Raw genomic sequence first — 14,573 nt, forward strand, 5'->3', positions numbered from 1 at the left:
CGGGGACCAGGTCGCGGCGGCGCTGGGAACGGAAGCCTCGGGATTGGTGAGCCCAGACGGCCCCTGCCGCAGCATCCGGCGGAAGCACGCTCTGGGCCCGCCCCTGGGCGGGGCTTGCGACTGCGCAGCAGGGCTAGTTTGCCGGCGCCTTTTAGAAGGCTCGGAAGTCGGGGTCTGCTGCGTGCGCGTTCGGTGAGAGTTCTCCAGTTCTGCGTGCCCTCACTGGCCGTAGCTAGTCTCAGAAGCCACCAGGAACCCGGAGTTCGCCCTGCCTCGATGACAGCTGCTCTACCGAGCACCCCGGAGCTGCTGAAGGACGTGCACCTGGGCCTGCCTGCACCCTGCCAGGATCCCGCCCGACTGGCCCTCCTCTCAGGCCACTACCTTTACTATCATTACGGTTGCGATGGACTGGATGACCGTGGCTGGGGATGCGGCTACCGCACCCTGCAGACGCTGTGCTCCTGGCCAGAGGGCCGGTCCTCGGGCGTACCTGGACTGGCAGCCGTGCAGAGAGCCCTAGAGGACATGGGCGACAAGCCCCCCGGATTCCGGGGCTCCCGTACCTGGATCGGCTGTGTAGAGGCCAGTCTCTGCCTGGAACACTTTGGAGGACCTCAGGGGCGCCTATGCCACTTGCCCCGCGGAGCAGGATTTAGGGAAGTGGAGCGGCTTTATTCACACTTCACAGCGGGTGGGGGCCCAGTAATGGTAGGAGGAGATGCAGATGCTCAGTCCAAGGCCCTGCTGGGAATCTGTGAGGGGCCAAGTATGGAAGTCTATGTCTTGATTCTGGACCCACACTACTGGGGCACTCCGAAAAACCGTTGTGAACTGCAAGCTGCTGGATGGGTGGGCTGGCAAAAGGTAAACAACGTCTTTGACTCCAATTCCTTCTACAACTTGTGCTTCACCAGACACACCTGAATCAACACGCCCTGCCTGCACTGTTGGATAGATCCCAGAACTGAGACTGCTCACAGACACCTATTTACTTCGCACAGGCCCCCGCCGCAGAAGTCTCTTTCAGCATCACAAGTTTGGGCCAGGCATAATGATATGAGTAGGTGAATATGAGTTCAAAGCCAACCTGGTCTACACAGCAAGTTCTACTAGGCCAGCTGGAATTAGAGATAATGTTTTGCAAAATGATAATAAATTGGCATAATTCAGCTTACAATGGCCCAGCCTGTGTTTGGGAAGAGACATACAGCACACAGTTAACAGACACTAACAAAGTGTTTTTACTAGCAGGTAAAATAACGTACAAAAAAATTCTCAGCTAATGGGATAAATTGGTCACAGGTACAGATGTAGCGATGCAGAAGGGAGGGCACATGGATGGCTCAAAAGAAATCAACATCATCTGGGGCATCCAGGTCCCGATACTCCACTATGGCCCTTGGGTCTCCTCGAACCATCCTGTGAAATAAAGGAAGTGTGAACAGAGTCCCTATAGTCAGAGGAGGGGGAAGGCTGCTTGGGCGTAGTTCATGCTCACCTGTTCCGAGGTTTCCCAGGGTAACCTCCTTGGCCTCGAAAAGCATCATAGTTCCCACGGCCGGCACCATACGGAGCATGGGGGTATGGAGGCCCTCCTGTTGGGACTGCAGGGCGGACAGCACCAGCTATGACAAAGACCCAGGGTGAACTAAAACTGACCTCAACCTCAGCCTCAGCTTTGTAGCCCTCTACAAACACCAAACCCCTGCACTGCCTTTCCACACTCACCTCCATAGCCCAAGATGGGAGGCCGGGGCTGACCATATGGCATCAAGCCCTGTGGTGTCTGATGTGGGTAGGGAAGTCCTGGAGTCAGGCCTGGGGGGAGTACAACATGGACAGGAACATGAATTACTGCGGGGGAGGAAAGGGACTGACAAGAATTCTAGCAATAGGGCCTGAAGGTTAGTGGAGTACACTTCTCAAAGAAGAGTAAAGAAGTCAAAGGTATGGCAGCCACAGAGCGTATCTTACTCTGGGCAGGGCCAGGTGGCTGAGCTGGCTTGATCTCAGGCAAAGCTGGGCGCTTGGCATCTGTGAGGAAGTTGTTGAAGAACGCCACCTCCTTCTTCACCTCCTCGATTTTCTCAGCATGCTTATTGAAGATATGTTTGCGCACAAACTCGGGGCCCTGGGAGGAGGAGATGAGAACAGTGTGCTGCAGTCTCTCCCCTCCACCCCCCCCGAACCCCGCTGCACTCTCCCCCCAACCCTGCTGGAAGGTAACAGCCTCCCCCAGTCTTTTAGGGGGTCTTGCTACCCAAGCCCCCTTCCCAGTCCACCCTCCCAATTCTTCTCATATCCCAGACCTTGAATTTCTTGCCACTGAGAGGACACAGCCACTTATCCTTGCCCAGTTCCTGCGTGTTGGAGGTGACAAACTTCTCCACTTCCTGCTCTGGGTCTTTACGACCCATCTTCTGGGCCTCCTCCTCAGAAAGGGATTCACGAACACTCAGCAGCGGAGTCAGTTTCTCCTCAAATGTCTTCTGCCACTCCAGCACTGTGTGGACGACAAAGGCAGGCTGAGACGGGAACTGGAGCAGAGGGTCAGAGGGACAGGGACAGAGGGACAGGGACAGGTCATGAAAGTCGACGGGAGGGACCTGAAGCATACCTTCTCCATGACTGATTCGGTTGGGAGGCATGGGCCCCCGAACGTGAATTATGCCACAGCGGTTGGGCATCTCGTCTTCATTAGGGTACTCACAGGTGTTATAATAATCCAGAGAGTGCACAATACGCAAATAGAGGAGAAGTTTATCCAAGACCTGTGGGGGAGAGTAGACATTCAGACAGGCAGGCAGGCAGGCAGGCAGGCACGCATGCAAGCCCCTGGACACATACTCCAGATGGTCAGAACTGGCACCTTGATCAGCTTCTCGTCCCTCTCCACATTGATCTCTGCTGGGTTGCCTTCCTTGGGAGGCTCCTCAGGAGGGGGCCCCCCACTGCTCCCCAGAAGCTCCTCCTCCTCGGCACTCACTTCCTCGATGAGGTAGTCAGTGATGTTCTTTAGGATGGGGTTCTGCGAAGGCAGGCTCTAGCAAGGATGACATGGACAGTGAGGCAGACACTGGGCCATGGACACAGAGGATAGGCATCACTGACAAACCCTGTTTCCTACCACTCGTCACATTCCTAATCTCTCCCATTCTAACCCACAAATGACTATGCTGTTGGGAGCTGGAGGAGACAGCATCCAGACAAAGGGGCAAACAAGGGAGGTTATGGGTAGGACCCAGGGATCAACAAAATGAGCAAATGAGGTCAGGGGTAGCAGAAGGAACCATTGGGTGCACTAGAAATAAGTCCTGGGAGTCACTGACTGTGGGCACAGGAGGTGTCCCAGGCTCAGAGGCCCAGAGCTGGGTCCTGTCATCCAGCGTGTGGATCAGCTTGGCTGCCAACTTGATGTCATTGCGCACTATCTGCTTGTGCTGTGTAATGCCGTTTATGTTGCGGACACGACGGGTCAGGTCTCTGTTCACACCGGGACTCAGTTCACACTCCCGGAGCTATAGGGACATAATCAACAAGGAGGTCAATGACTACCCCAGAACCTGCACCCTGAAGAATGGGCCCTACAGAGACCCTTAAACCCCCAAAGTCCCTTAAAGGGGACCCTTAAAGTCCGCAAAGGGGGCTGAACCACGGTCAGAGTCCCATAGCTTCTCAGACAGATGTGAAGCCTGTAGGTGAAGCCTCACAGCTGAGTGGACAGGGAAGAAATGGACAAGCAGAGCCCAACCATGCTTGCTATAGCCCCACTCCCAACACTCACTCGGATGTTCTGCAGGTTCCAACATATCTCCTTAATGTTAACACTGCGGTCAAAAGTCACCCAGCCACGGCGGAAAAACCTATGGAAGGAAGTTTATCAGCACTGTCCCAGAACAGAGCCAGTGTGGCCACTCACCACCTCGCCTCCTTAGACCATGCCAAGGTACGCAGCTTCTTACCTCCTCTCTGGCTGGGGCTCTGACAATGCCACTCGCATAAAGCCTGGGTATCGTTTACAAAGCTGCAAGAGTCAAAAGAATCAAGGGAGAGAAATGCCACACAGACAGGATCTCAGCTCATCCCTTTCCCTCATCTCCCAGGAACCACAATGCACACTGAACCAGGCCTCAAAGGACGGGACTCCACAGGGACCAGGCCTCCCAATGCCAAAGGCAGCCTGCCAACTGAAGGGCCTGGGACTCACACCAACCCTGCCCAAGACCAATGTCTCCACTCACAGAAATGATCTCTGCCCTTGAAATGTTGGGTGCAATGTTGCGCATGAAGAGAGAGCAAGTCTTATGCAAGGGCCGGGGCTTACACTCCAGCCCTGCAGCATCCTTAGGCTTCTCCTTCTCCTCTTCCTTGGGCTTCTCCTTTTCTTTAAGTGCTTCTTCTAAGCAAGAAGTAATTAGTACAACTTTATTATACATAAATATGTAAGCAGCATTTAAACCTAGACATCACCCCAGGAAACCCCTATTAATCAGAAAATCTCTCTCTCTCTCTCTCTCTCTCTCTCTCTCTCACACACACACACACACACACACACACACAGTGTAAAAATTATCCTTATATTATGCAAATGCTGCTTTCTCTGCCCAACATATGGTTGTAATTCAGACATGGCATTATAATGCTTAATCAAAGTATCCTCTGCCTGAATGTTTGTGTAAACATTTCTCCCCATTTATTCTCTGACTTGTCAATAAAAGCTAATCAGCCAATGGCTGAAGAGAGGAGAAAATGGGTAGAATAGGGCTGGATTTCCAACCCCAGCCAAGGAGAGGGAGAGAGAGAGAAGGACTAGGAGGGAGAGGTCTGAGGAGAGATACCATGGGACCACAACTGGAGCAGAGCGCCAAATCAGTACAAAAGTCTAAATATCTTGGGGATTTTGCCTTTTGCATGGAAGGTAAGCAGATTAGCTTAGAGGAATAGAGTAGGTTAGTTACTGTTCAGCTATTGTGCTGTAAAGTTTATCAAATAAGGCTTAGTCTTGTCTCATTTGGGAGCTAGCCAACACACACAATTAACAGCTATTTATAAAAATGCATCCACACACACACTTGCACACCCTCACCCAGCACAGTAGCAGGAAAGTGACAAGTACCAGACTCCTCTTTCTCCTCCTCAGCTTGGCCGCTCTCAGACTCAGACTCAGACTCGGACACACTGCCCTCATCAAAGCTGTCATCACCACTGTGCTTCCTATTCCGCTTCTTGCTCTGTGGAAGCAGCAGGAGTAGGCCATCAAGACCCTCAGGATCCACCCCGACATCTTGGCCTCATGCAAAACACACCTCACCTTTTTGGCTTCCTTCTCAGCCTCTTCTTTCTCCTCCTCCTTCTCCCCATCACCCTCAGATTTTTTAGCTTTGTCATCATTGGAACTGTCATTCTCAGCCTAGGAGACAGTTCTGACAATGTCAGTCTTTCTTGCTGGCTACATCAGCCACCCCACTCCCACCCCCCATCCCTAGCGCAGCTCCCTCAGCCCCTGCCTCTCGACCTGTTTTCCATCTTCTTTCTTCTCATCCTTATCATTGGCCTTGCGTTCTCCATCCCCCAGGGCTGGTCCAGCACGGCCCTCCTCTTTCTTGCTGGTCTCCCCAGTCTTGCCTGCCTGTTCCTCCTCCTCCTCCTGCTCCAAAATGCGAAGATCGTTCTCTGTGCCACCTTCCATCTTAATGACAGCTACCAACAACAACAGCAGGTTACAACCCAAGGGCTCTGGTTTCTAATCCCAGCCAAGACCTCCCTCCCTGCCCTTTAAGCCCATACCTGCATCTAGCATCTTGACAATGGCATCAGCTTTGTCTATGTCCAAGAGAAGGTTATCAAACCAGCCACTCTCCATGAGGGACAGAAACACCTTCAGTCGGTTCTGCAGGGCCCCCCGGGCCTCCTGCCGACGCTTTCCCACCTCATCAGGGTGGTACTTAGATCGGAACCTGGATAAGAAAACAAGCAGGATGGGAGAGACAAAACCGTTACAAGAGCCATGACCAGAATGTGGGGAGGGGCCCAAGAAAGGCAGGGTATAACCTCTCGCACCCACAGAAGGTCTAAAAATCAAGAATGGGGTACACTAAAACCACCCAACACCCCAAAAGGAACCAGAGGTCGTGCTCTGGAAAGATCTGGGGGAGAGCCAGGAATTGCAAGCTCCGGGTCAGGAGGAGCATGGCTCTGGGAAGGCCAGGGTTATGAGGCAGCTCTACTGCCAGGAGCCTCTGGGAAGCTCTAGCCTGAGCCGGTGCCCTTCCCATAGCTTCAGAAGAAAGCTAAGGGAGCAGGAGCCCCAGAGAACCGCCCCTCCTGGCCAAGCCCAGATGAGGTTCCCGCCAACTCCCTCCACCCCAGGTGGAGCCAGAAGGAAACCTGAAGTGTACCAGATAGAAAAGGCCAAAAGGCAGGACACCTTTCTCCCCTCGTGGGAAGAAAGGGCAGAAGGGGCAGGAAGGAGCAAAGGAAGAGGCCAAGTGCCTGCACAGCCTCAGGCAGGCCATAGGATAGAAGAGGGCTGGAGGGTTAGGATCTGGGCAGCAGAGGATGAAAAAGAAAACATTTTAATAGGCCTCTGAGGGCAGGGGAGAAAACAAAGGCAGAAGAAATTAGGGGGTAGGAGAAAAGAAGAAAAGGAGAAATGGGGGAAATGTGAGGGCCCCAAAATATAAAACAAATACAGACATGTTGAGAAAACAGAAACAAGAAGTGTTTAGCAGAGAGCAAGAACATGGACAGAGAAAGAATGGAAGGTGCAGGAGCGATCCCCAGACACACAGGGCAGTCAGAAGGGCACGAGACAGAACAGGACAGGCTGAGCAGAGAGGAAAGCCGCAGGCATCACCTCCAGGATCTTTACCTTGGCTGCTTGGTCAAACAGAGCTCAAGATTTAACTAGTGGCGCCCAGGTGGCGCCCAGGGCCCATGCTGGCTGGCGGGCTGCCCGCTGGCTCCTGGCTGGGGTGACCGGCCTATATGCCCCGCCCCCGCGGGCCTCCGCGGTGGGGGCCCTGACTGACTAGCTGCCTGAGCAATACATTCAGCTAGACCACTGCATTGTGCACAGCGGTGCCCTGCCTGTCTGCCTGGCCGGGCCCCGCCACTCAGCCCGGGGGCTCATGTATGGGCTGGGTATGGTGGGGGTGGAGGTGGGTTTGCTCCGAGCTCCGTCGATGAGCGGGTGTAGTTCCCAGTTCTGGCTCTTTTCAAGGAGGAGGAGCAGAAAGAGGATGAGGAGGAGGAGCAGGAGGGGGGAAAAGATGGTTGATTAAAATTAAAACATCCACATAAGGAAAAAAAATTTCAAATTCTTTTTTTCTGTCAAACGACCCTGAGATCTTGACTGTTCTTGTCTGGCTTCACTTGTTTGTTGCCTTTGGGAGACCACGGCCACACAGGGTCCTGCTGACTGGGGATGACAATGACCCACACCAACAAGAGGATTGCAGTCTGTGTGCTGTACCAAGAGGCTAAGTAGCTCTGGTCAGCTGCCTGGAGGTGTCCCAGTGAGGAAGGCAGAGAAGGAGGTGGGTGGGGTCCCACCAGCCAACAGTGTACCCCTCCCCTTCCCCACTCCCAGGAAGTGCCACGGTGGGGAGAACCAGAGGACAGGGCTGCAGCTCCTCCAGCCAGGGAAAAGGGGGCAGGCAAGTAGGGGCACTCACCACTCCTCGTCTTTATGAGCCAAGAAAAAGTCCTGCATCTGCTGCCTTCGGAAGTCCAGCTTGTAGTCATTGTAGCGTTTGACTGCCTCAGTCTCATCCACAGAGTCATCCAGAGACAGAAGGAATTCTTTGAAGGATTTCATTATGGGTGGTGGCACACCCAAGTCAATCTCCGCAATGCTGCCCAGCCTGGAGAGGAGGGGGTGGTTGTGAGGGAGAGGGAGAGCCCAGGTAGTCAATCACCCTTTCCTGTGCCTACAAGCCCACCACTCCAAGCATGCAGGCACCCCAAGCCTAACCTTTCCCAGGATCCCACAACCCCAGACATTCCCCCAAACCTGGCAACCCCGTTCTCCCTGGAACTCCATGCCTTACCTGGCCTGTATAGGCAGGACATGGTGCTGCATGATGTGGACGTCTGGGTGGCCCCAGGGCTGAGGGGGGCCGTAAGTTGGTCCCCCACCCCCCCCAGCATAGGGCATGTCATAGCCACTGTGGTATGGGTCAGAGCTGTGCTCATCCCTGAGGGTGGGGGACACAAAAGTCAGACACAGAAGGAACCAGAGCTACCTCTCCAGAACATGGACAAGGGCGTGAGGAGGGGCACACAGAGGATATGGTCTCTCACCCAAGGGATAAAAGGGACAAAGGAACGCTGGGTATGTGGGATGACTGAGGCAAGGAAGCAGCCAGCTTTCAGCAGGAGCAGGGCTGAGGCCTGAGGGACCTGAGGGTAAAAAAAGAAAGTGATGCCACCTCACCAGTCTCTCCGCATGCGCTTCTGCGGGGGGCTAAGTTCGTGTCGAGGGGGAGAGAAGCGCTCCCTTCGGTTCCTGTCATAGTCTCGATATTCACCCCGACTGCGGCGCTCCCGGCCACGGTCCCACTCTCTGGAAGTAAGAACAAGTTACAATAGCAAAGATGGAACTGAGATGGAGCTGTCCATCAGCAGCAATGCCTGCCTAGAAAACACAAGCCTTGGTTCTACCCTCTAGCACTGCATACAAGCAAACAAAAAGACACAGTAACCTGACAGCTGCGCTGGTTCACACGCAAGCTGGCCTCGAACTCCCTACCTAACCAAAGCTCATCACTTTGAACTTCTATTCCCCTACTTCCACCTCCCAAGTGCTGAGATCACAGGAACACATCACTACACCTACCTTAAAGCCAGTGCATCTGTGAATCTTAAGACTACACATTAATATAAGTTACTCTGCAAATACAGAGACTCAATCTCGTACTTCTCGAATTCACTTGAGCAATGAGTTGTGCTTGGCCCAGCCCTGCTTCCCTTTCAGAAAACTTGAGATGATGTCCCTGAACTACAGCAGGATACCCCTGAACTCACTGTACACGAGAGGCAGTACAGTGTCCTGAGACTGCACAGGCTGCCCTACAGGTAGATCTTGAACTTGAGATCCTTCTGCTTCAGCTTCAAGAGAAGATGAGAGTATCAGCCTATATCACCAAGCCAAGTTAATTACATGTTTTTATGAAAAATATATATTTTCTCAAAAAAAAACTTGCTATGGAGGAGCATTGTTCTTTTCGAGGTCTGGCTTGATAAGGGAGAAGAAAATGACCACTCCACACAGATATATTATCATAAAAGGAAATATTTAATGGACTTTTCAGAAAATTTGGGCTTTTCTTTATGGTTTCTGTATAAAGTTAACATCATCTTGTGCTGACACAGCACTCACCCTCTTAAGCAGATGGGCTGGGTATTTGGTGTGTGGTGGGGGTTGTTTATTTATTTATATATATATATATATATATATATATATATATATATATATATATATTTTAGATTGGGTCTCTCTATGTAGTTCTCCGGGAACTCACTGTGTAGACCAGGCTGGCCTCAAACTCAAGAGGTCCTCCAGCTCCTGATTCCTGTAATTAAAGGTATCCAGCCCCCATTTTGGTTTTTTGAGACAGGCTCTCATTTGTATTCAAGGCTGGCCTGGTACTCCCTACTTTAGACCAAGATTGTCTCCATCTTGCATAAATGCCCCTGCCTTTGCCTCAGGAGTGCTAATTGCAGATGTGAGGCCTGCTCCTGGAAAGAACTAGTTTAAGTGTAAGCTGAAGCAGGCAGAGTGTAAGTCTAGCACTTAGAAAATGGAGGCAGCTACAGAGTGTATGAGATAAACTGGGCTACATATGACCCTGTCTCAAAACTAACACATGAAGTGTGTTGGACTGTTTAATCAAAACCACACCAGCAGGCTAGAGCTGTGGCTCAAACACTTGCCTGGAATGGTCAGTTCTGTTACATTAAATCACCGTGCTACCAGATCTTAAACAGCTCCTGACATTTCTCAATGTGCAGTATCAAGCCATATTGCATCATAGACTCTCATCTCAGAAGTCTAAACATCAGGACTACTCATACTGATAGGTACAAGTTTTCTAAAATGAGTTTCTACCAGCAAGTTCCACTGGCAACAAATACTGACAGCTTTCCTCTTCGTAACAACTTCTCTTAGCTTGTTTTCCTGCATGTCTGCCAAACACTAAGTGTGAAGCCCCAGTGTTGAAAACACTCCAATAAAATACGACACCTGTGAAAAACACTTCAGGCTCCTCAGTCAATCACACAGCTACTCTTGCTGAAGGAAGTGACTACCCAACACTTAGCACAATGCTCTTTTATGCATTCTTCTCATCTATAAAACCAAACCAGAAACAAAACAGAGAGCTCTCTCTATAAGGGACACTAACTGATGCTCTCCCTTCAAGTTTGCATCCTTTTCATGATTTCTGTCCTAAAATACCAGCAGCTTTAACCTGCACTCCTGCAGCTCCACTAAGAAAAATAGCAATGTCTCTAGACAGTCTGAGAACCACTACATCAACCAGGATTGTGTGTTCCAGTCTGAACTGTGTCATGCCTACTGACCTATATCTAGGGAATTCCCTAGAAGTCCCCCTAAGTGTCTCTTTCCTGTGGCTCTCCAAAACACTATATAGATGGTCATCATCTGCTCCTCAAAACTGAAATTTGTTTGCAATGATCATGCCTATTTGTGACATGTAACCAAAGCCATTTTGACCTCTGAAGGACTCCAACTAGCTTCAGACTCAGAAAAGCAATTTTGATTTCCTTCTTTCTTAAGGAACCACTAAGGAGAGCAGGGCATGGTGGCTCACACCTCTATTTCCAGCCCTGAAGAGGCTTAAGGCAGGAGCATCATGTTCCAGGTCAGCTTGTTCTACATGAGGCCCTGTCTCAAAACCTAAAGGGCCAGGGGGCTAGAGAGATGGCTCTCAGGAGTTCCAAGAACCAAGGCTCAGCTCCGAGGAACCTGTTCACATCCTCCTGTCAGCTCAAGCTCTAAGGATACAACACTCTGCTCTGGCTCAGCTATCAGGCACAGCATGAATGTGGTGCGCGGAAATCATGTAGGCAAAACACTTATACATTAAAAAACAAAAAACCCCAAAAAACCCAAGCTGCCAGGCATAGTGGCACACACTTTTAATTCCAGTGCTTGGCACACTGGGTTTGAAGTTTGCCTGGTCTACAGAGCAAGTTCCAGGACAGCCAAGGCTGTACAGAGAAACTCTGTCTTGAAAACCATACCAAAAATTAAATAATTAATTTTTACAAATGTGCTAGGGACTGAAAAAATAGCTTAGTGGCTAAGGGCTCTTGCTATTCCTGCAGGGGACCCATGTGTGGCTCCTAGCACATGTGGCGAGCCACTCATAGATGCTGGCTCCTCCAGCTCCAGAGATCACAATAAATCACAAATCATATGCATGTACCGTCCACACACTCACACCCACACTAGGCTTTATCTTTTCCAGGGTTTCCTAAGTGCTAACTGGCAAGCATTCCCTTAATTTCATATTTACTTGTTTATTGAGGAGGAAGTAGGGGGTCTTACCATGTAGCCCTGGCTGGTCTCAACCTCATAAATTCTATCACAAAAAGTCACTTTAAATTCCTCTAAAGAAACTGAGAGATGACTCAGCAGATAAGAGCACAGGCTGCTTATCCAGAGGTCATGAGTTCAATTCCCAACTCTACACGGAAGCCCTCTTTTGTCATGCAGATGTACATGCAAATAGAGCACTCAAATAAATCTTTAAAAAAAGAAATATGTTTTCAAGTTAAGCTAGGCAGTTAACTCACATTTTGTTTTTGATGGTTTTACTTCGTTCTTGAATTTAAAAAGGAAGGGAAATAGAGAGCTGACTCAGTAGTTAAAAGCACTAGTTGGCTCCTCTTGCAGCGGACTAGGGTTAGAGTCCCAGCAGCCATACAGCAATTCACAACCATCTGTACTGCCCATTTCCCAGAGGATTTAATGCCTTCTGCTGGCCTCTATGGGCACCAGGCACAAACGAGGGGCACAGACAGAATGTAAGCAATCCCTCATAAACATTTTATTACATAAAAAAAAAACAAAAGAAATAAGCTTCCACAACTCTTCTCATCTCAATTACCTGTTTTAAAAATCCCTTCAAAAACTTCTTAAACAGGATGTAGTAGAACATTCCCTTAATTCCAGCATTAGGAAAGGTAGACAGAAGCAGAAGTTTAAAGTCATCCTGAGCTACCTACAAGTTTCAGGCCAACCAGGTTGCTAAGAAACAATCTTTTCAATTGAAGAGGAGGGGATGCAAAGTCCTGATGTCAGTATAAGGACTTTTTCCCACTCAGACTCTTAGTCCTAATGCTTTGCTCAGTTTGTGCTGCCTTACTGCTTGGGTTTGAGATTGTGTCTCCCTATGCAGTCCAACCCGCGGCGTGGAGCTCTGTCCACCACCAACACCGGCTGTCGCTTTGGCCCTGAAAGCCTCGTCGGACTCAAAACCTGAGCCAAAAGGGAGCAGACTGAACTACAGAAATGGATCAACCGCAGACTGCATCCTAACAAGACTTTGTAAGGGAAAAAGCAAGGAAGACAAGGGAGAAACGGAAAAGGGCCGTGCGGGGTCGGGGGGCGCGGAGAGGACGGACGTTAATGCGGTCTCACCGGTCATTCCAATCATCCCCGCGCCGTCTCTCATCTCTTTCCCGAGAACGGTCATAGTCGCTGCGCTCTCTTCGAAACTTGTCCCTGCGTCTCCGATCGTACTCATCATCGCTGTCGCCCATGGTGCTGTCAGAGGAGGCCTGGGGCCCGGCGGCGGGTGGACACGGTGATGGTGAACAAGGACCAGAAGAGGGACAGTCCCCCGGGGGCAGCACGCCCGCCTCCCTCCCGCCGAGGCCGGCCTGCCATCCCGGGCAGGGAGATCGCTCCGACAGTTTCACCGTCCCCAGGGGTTCCCCCTCGTCCACCCCCGAAGCCCCCGGGCACAGCCCTCTCCGTGCGATCCCGCCACCCGGGCCTTTCCTTCCCCTCCCCCACCTGGCAGCGGTCGGGGCCGTTGGGAGCGCGCGCCGGCGGCGGGCTGGTTTTCCGGGCGGACCGGAACGCGCGACAATGGACCTCAAAGAGGGTTGGAAGGAGACGCGAGGATCCTCGGCCCGGGAGACGAAGGGAAAGACGAGAGCGGGGCCGCGGAGGGGGTAGAGGAGTCGCGCGCGCGCCTTACGTCACTCCCGGAGCTCGGCCTCCAACCACAAACAAGGCCCCCGACCCAACTAAAACTCCGAGAGATTAAAGGAATGACGGGAAGGGGGTGGAGACGCGCAAGTCTCGCGCGGTTTTGTGACAAAAAAAAAAAAATCGGCTACGGAAGCTGAGCTGGGCCAAACCAGGTCTTCTGAACGTGCTCGTGCCCTTTTGAAAACTGAGGGGAATGGAGAAGTGAAATTTCACTCCCCGTAAAGTCTCGTGGGTAGGAGCTAGTTAGAATCCAAAGGTTGCTTTGCAAGAGCCCTGAGCCTCTTGACCTCCTCAAGGGCGGTCTTGCTATGGATGGGTTTGGGGACAATGGATGGATGTCTGGGGAATAATGCATAGAAGCAACCATTTTAAAAGGCATCTCCTCCCACCATTTTCTTCTGCAGAAAAATACAGTATGTGCTACCTATAAAATGCGTCTTTCCTGCTTTTCTTGGACAGAGGAGCCTAATACTCATGCAAAACGTGTAAATCTCAATCTTATGCCCAGTTCTTTAGTGGGAGTCTTTACATTGCAGTCTGGAAACAACCACCGGGATCCACTGGCTCCCAGTTGAAATTCCTAATTCCCCCAAATAACCCTATGCCCCTTCCCCATGACTGGCTCCCCAGAAAAGAAAGAAAACTCCCAGCATCTATTAAGGTGTCTTTACAAGGGGCCATTTTAAAAACTTAGTAGACAGTTACCTTGGCACAGGCCTGTAACCCGAGCTACTCAGTAAGTCAGAGCAGAATCAAATTCAAGGGTTGCAGAATGAGTTCAAAGCCAGCCTTGGCAATTTACTGAAATCCTTTCTCAAAAACATTTTCCAAAAGGGGCTAATTCAGTGATTAAGCACACTTCCTGCTCTTGCAGAAAACCAGAGTTGGATTCCCAGCTCCTCCCATGTGTCTGGCAGCTCCTAGGCTGTTAACTCCAGTTCCTAGGGGACTAGTGACCTCTTCTGGACTGCAAGGGCACCTCACTCCAATATGCATACACCCACACACCAGCCTGGTCTACAAAGGGAGTTCCAGGCCAGCCAGGGCTATACAGAGAAACCCTGTCTCGAGAAAGAAGTGGAAGTGGAGGAAGAGGAAGAGTATGGAAGCAATGAATAGCTCAATGATAGAATGCTTGCCTACCTTAGGACAGGACCTGGGTTTAGGAAGAAATAAGCCAAGAAAGGAGAGAGGGAGACTGAAGGCTCAGTTCAGTTGTAGGACATTTGCCTAGCATGTATGAGTCTCTGGCCCATCCCCAGCACTCTCCATCCCCCACAAAAAAAGTAGCCAAATGCAGTGTCACACTTCTGCAACCCCA

General features: G+C 51.0%; 2 protein-coding genes across 10 annotated transcripts; one reads left to right on the forward strand and one right to left on the reverse strand.

The window, feature by feature from the left end:
* The first annotated feature begins 90 nt into the window (after nt 1-90).
* Ufsp1 (UFM1 specific peptidase 1 (inactive)) lies at nt 91-1,177 on the forward strand. Its single transcript, XM_031338343.1, has one exon. The coding sequence runs from the start codon at nt 277-279 to the stop codon at nt 925-927; it is 651 nt and encodes a 216-aa protein (XP_031194203.1). The 5' UTR covers nt 91-276; the 3' UTR covers nt 928-1,177.
* Nucleotides 1,178-1,220: 43 nt separating this feature from the next.
* Srrt (serrate, RNA effector molecule) lies at nt 1,221-13,292 on the reverse strand. 9 transcript variants are annotated; one of them, XM_031338333.1, is made up of 20 exons: nt 13,052-13,292; nt 12,674-12,813; nt 8,441-8,569; nt 8,055-8,201; nt 7,680-7,868; nt 5,791-5,960; nt 5,519-5,703; nt 5,315-5,413; nt 5,120-5,234; nt 4,245-4,402; nt 3,966-4,027; nt 3,788-3,866; nt 3,333-3,521; nt 2,873-3,046; nt 2,621-2,774; nt 2,313-2,506; nt 1,978-2,134; nt 1,732-1,821; nt 1,502-1,607; nt 1,221-1,422 (listed from the first exon to the last, which is right to left on the reverse strand). In XM_031338333.1, the coding sequence occupies exons 2-20, from the start codon at nt 12,793-12,795 to the stop codon at nt 1,347-1,349; spliced, it is 2,595 nt and encodes an 864-aa protein (XP_031194193.1). In that variant the 5' UTR covers nt 12,796-12,813; nt 13,052-13,292; the 3' UTR covers nt 1,221-1,346. The 9 variants fall into 9 exon arrangements, with proteins under 9 accessions (XP_031194193.1, XP_031194192.1, XP_031194195.1 ...); XM_031338332.1 differs by having other exon boundaries at nt 1,502-1,628; XM_031338335.1 differs by having other exon boundaries at nt 1,732-1,833; nt 13,052-13,181.
* Between the last annotated feature and the right edge of the window lie 1,281 nt (nt 13,293-14,573).

The sequence above is a fragment of the Mastomys coucha genome, unplaced genomic scaffold (genome assembly GCF_008632895.1).
Source record: "Mastomys coucha isolate ucsf_1 unplaced genomic scaffold, UCSF_Mcou_1 pScaffold22, whole genome shotgun sequence".
Lineage (NCBI taxonomy): Eukaryota > Metazoa > Chordata > Mammalia > Rodentia > Muridae > Mastomys > Mastomys coucha.

Excerpts from the sequence above, each read along its gene's own strand:
- Ufsp1 (XM_031338343.1), top strand. The coding sequence starts at position 277 with ATGACAGCTGCTCTACCGAGCACCCCGGAGCTGCTGAAGGACGTGCAC.
- Srrt (XM_031338327.1), bottom strand. The coding sequence starts at position 12,795 with ATGGGCGACAGCGATGATGAGTACGATCGGAGACGCAGGGACAAGTTT. Across the intron at positions 3,522-3,787 it reads GGAACCTGCAGAACATCCGA|CTCCGGGAGTGTGAACTGAG; the intron begins GTGAGTGTTGGG and ends ATGTCCCTATAG. Across the intron at positions 3,047-3,332 it reads GGACACCTCCTGTGCCCACA|AGCCTGCCTTCGCAGAACCC; the intron begins GTCAGTGACTCC and ends CATCCTTGCTAG.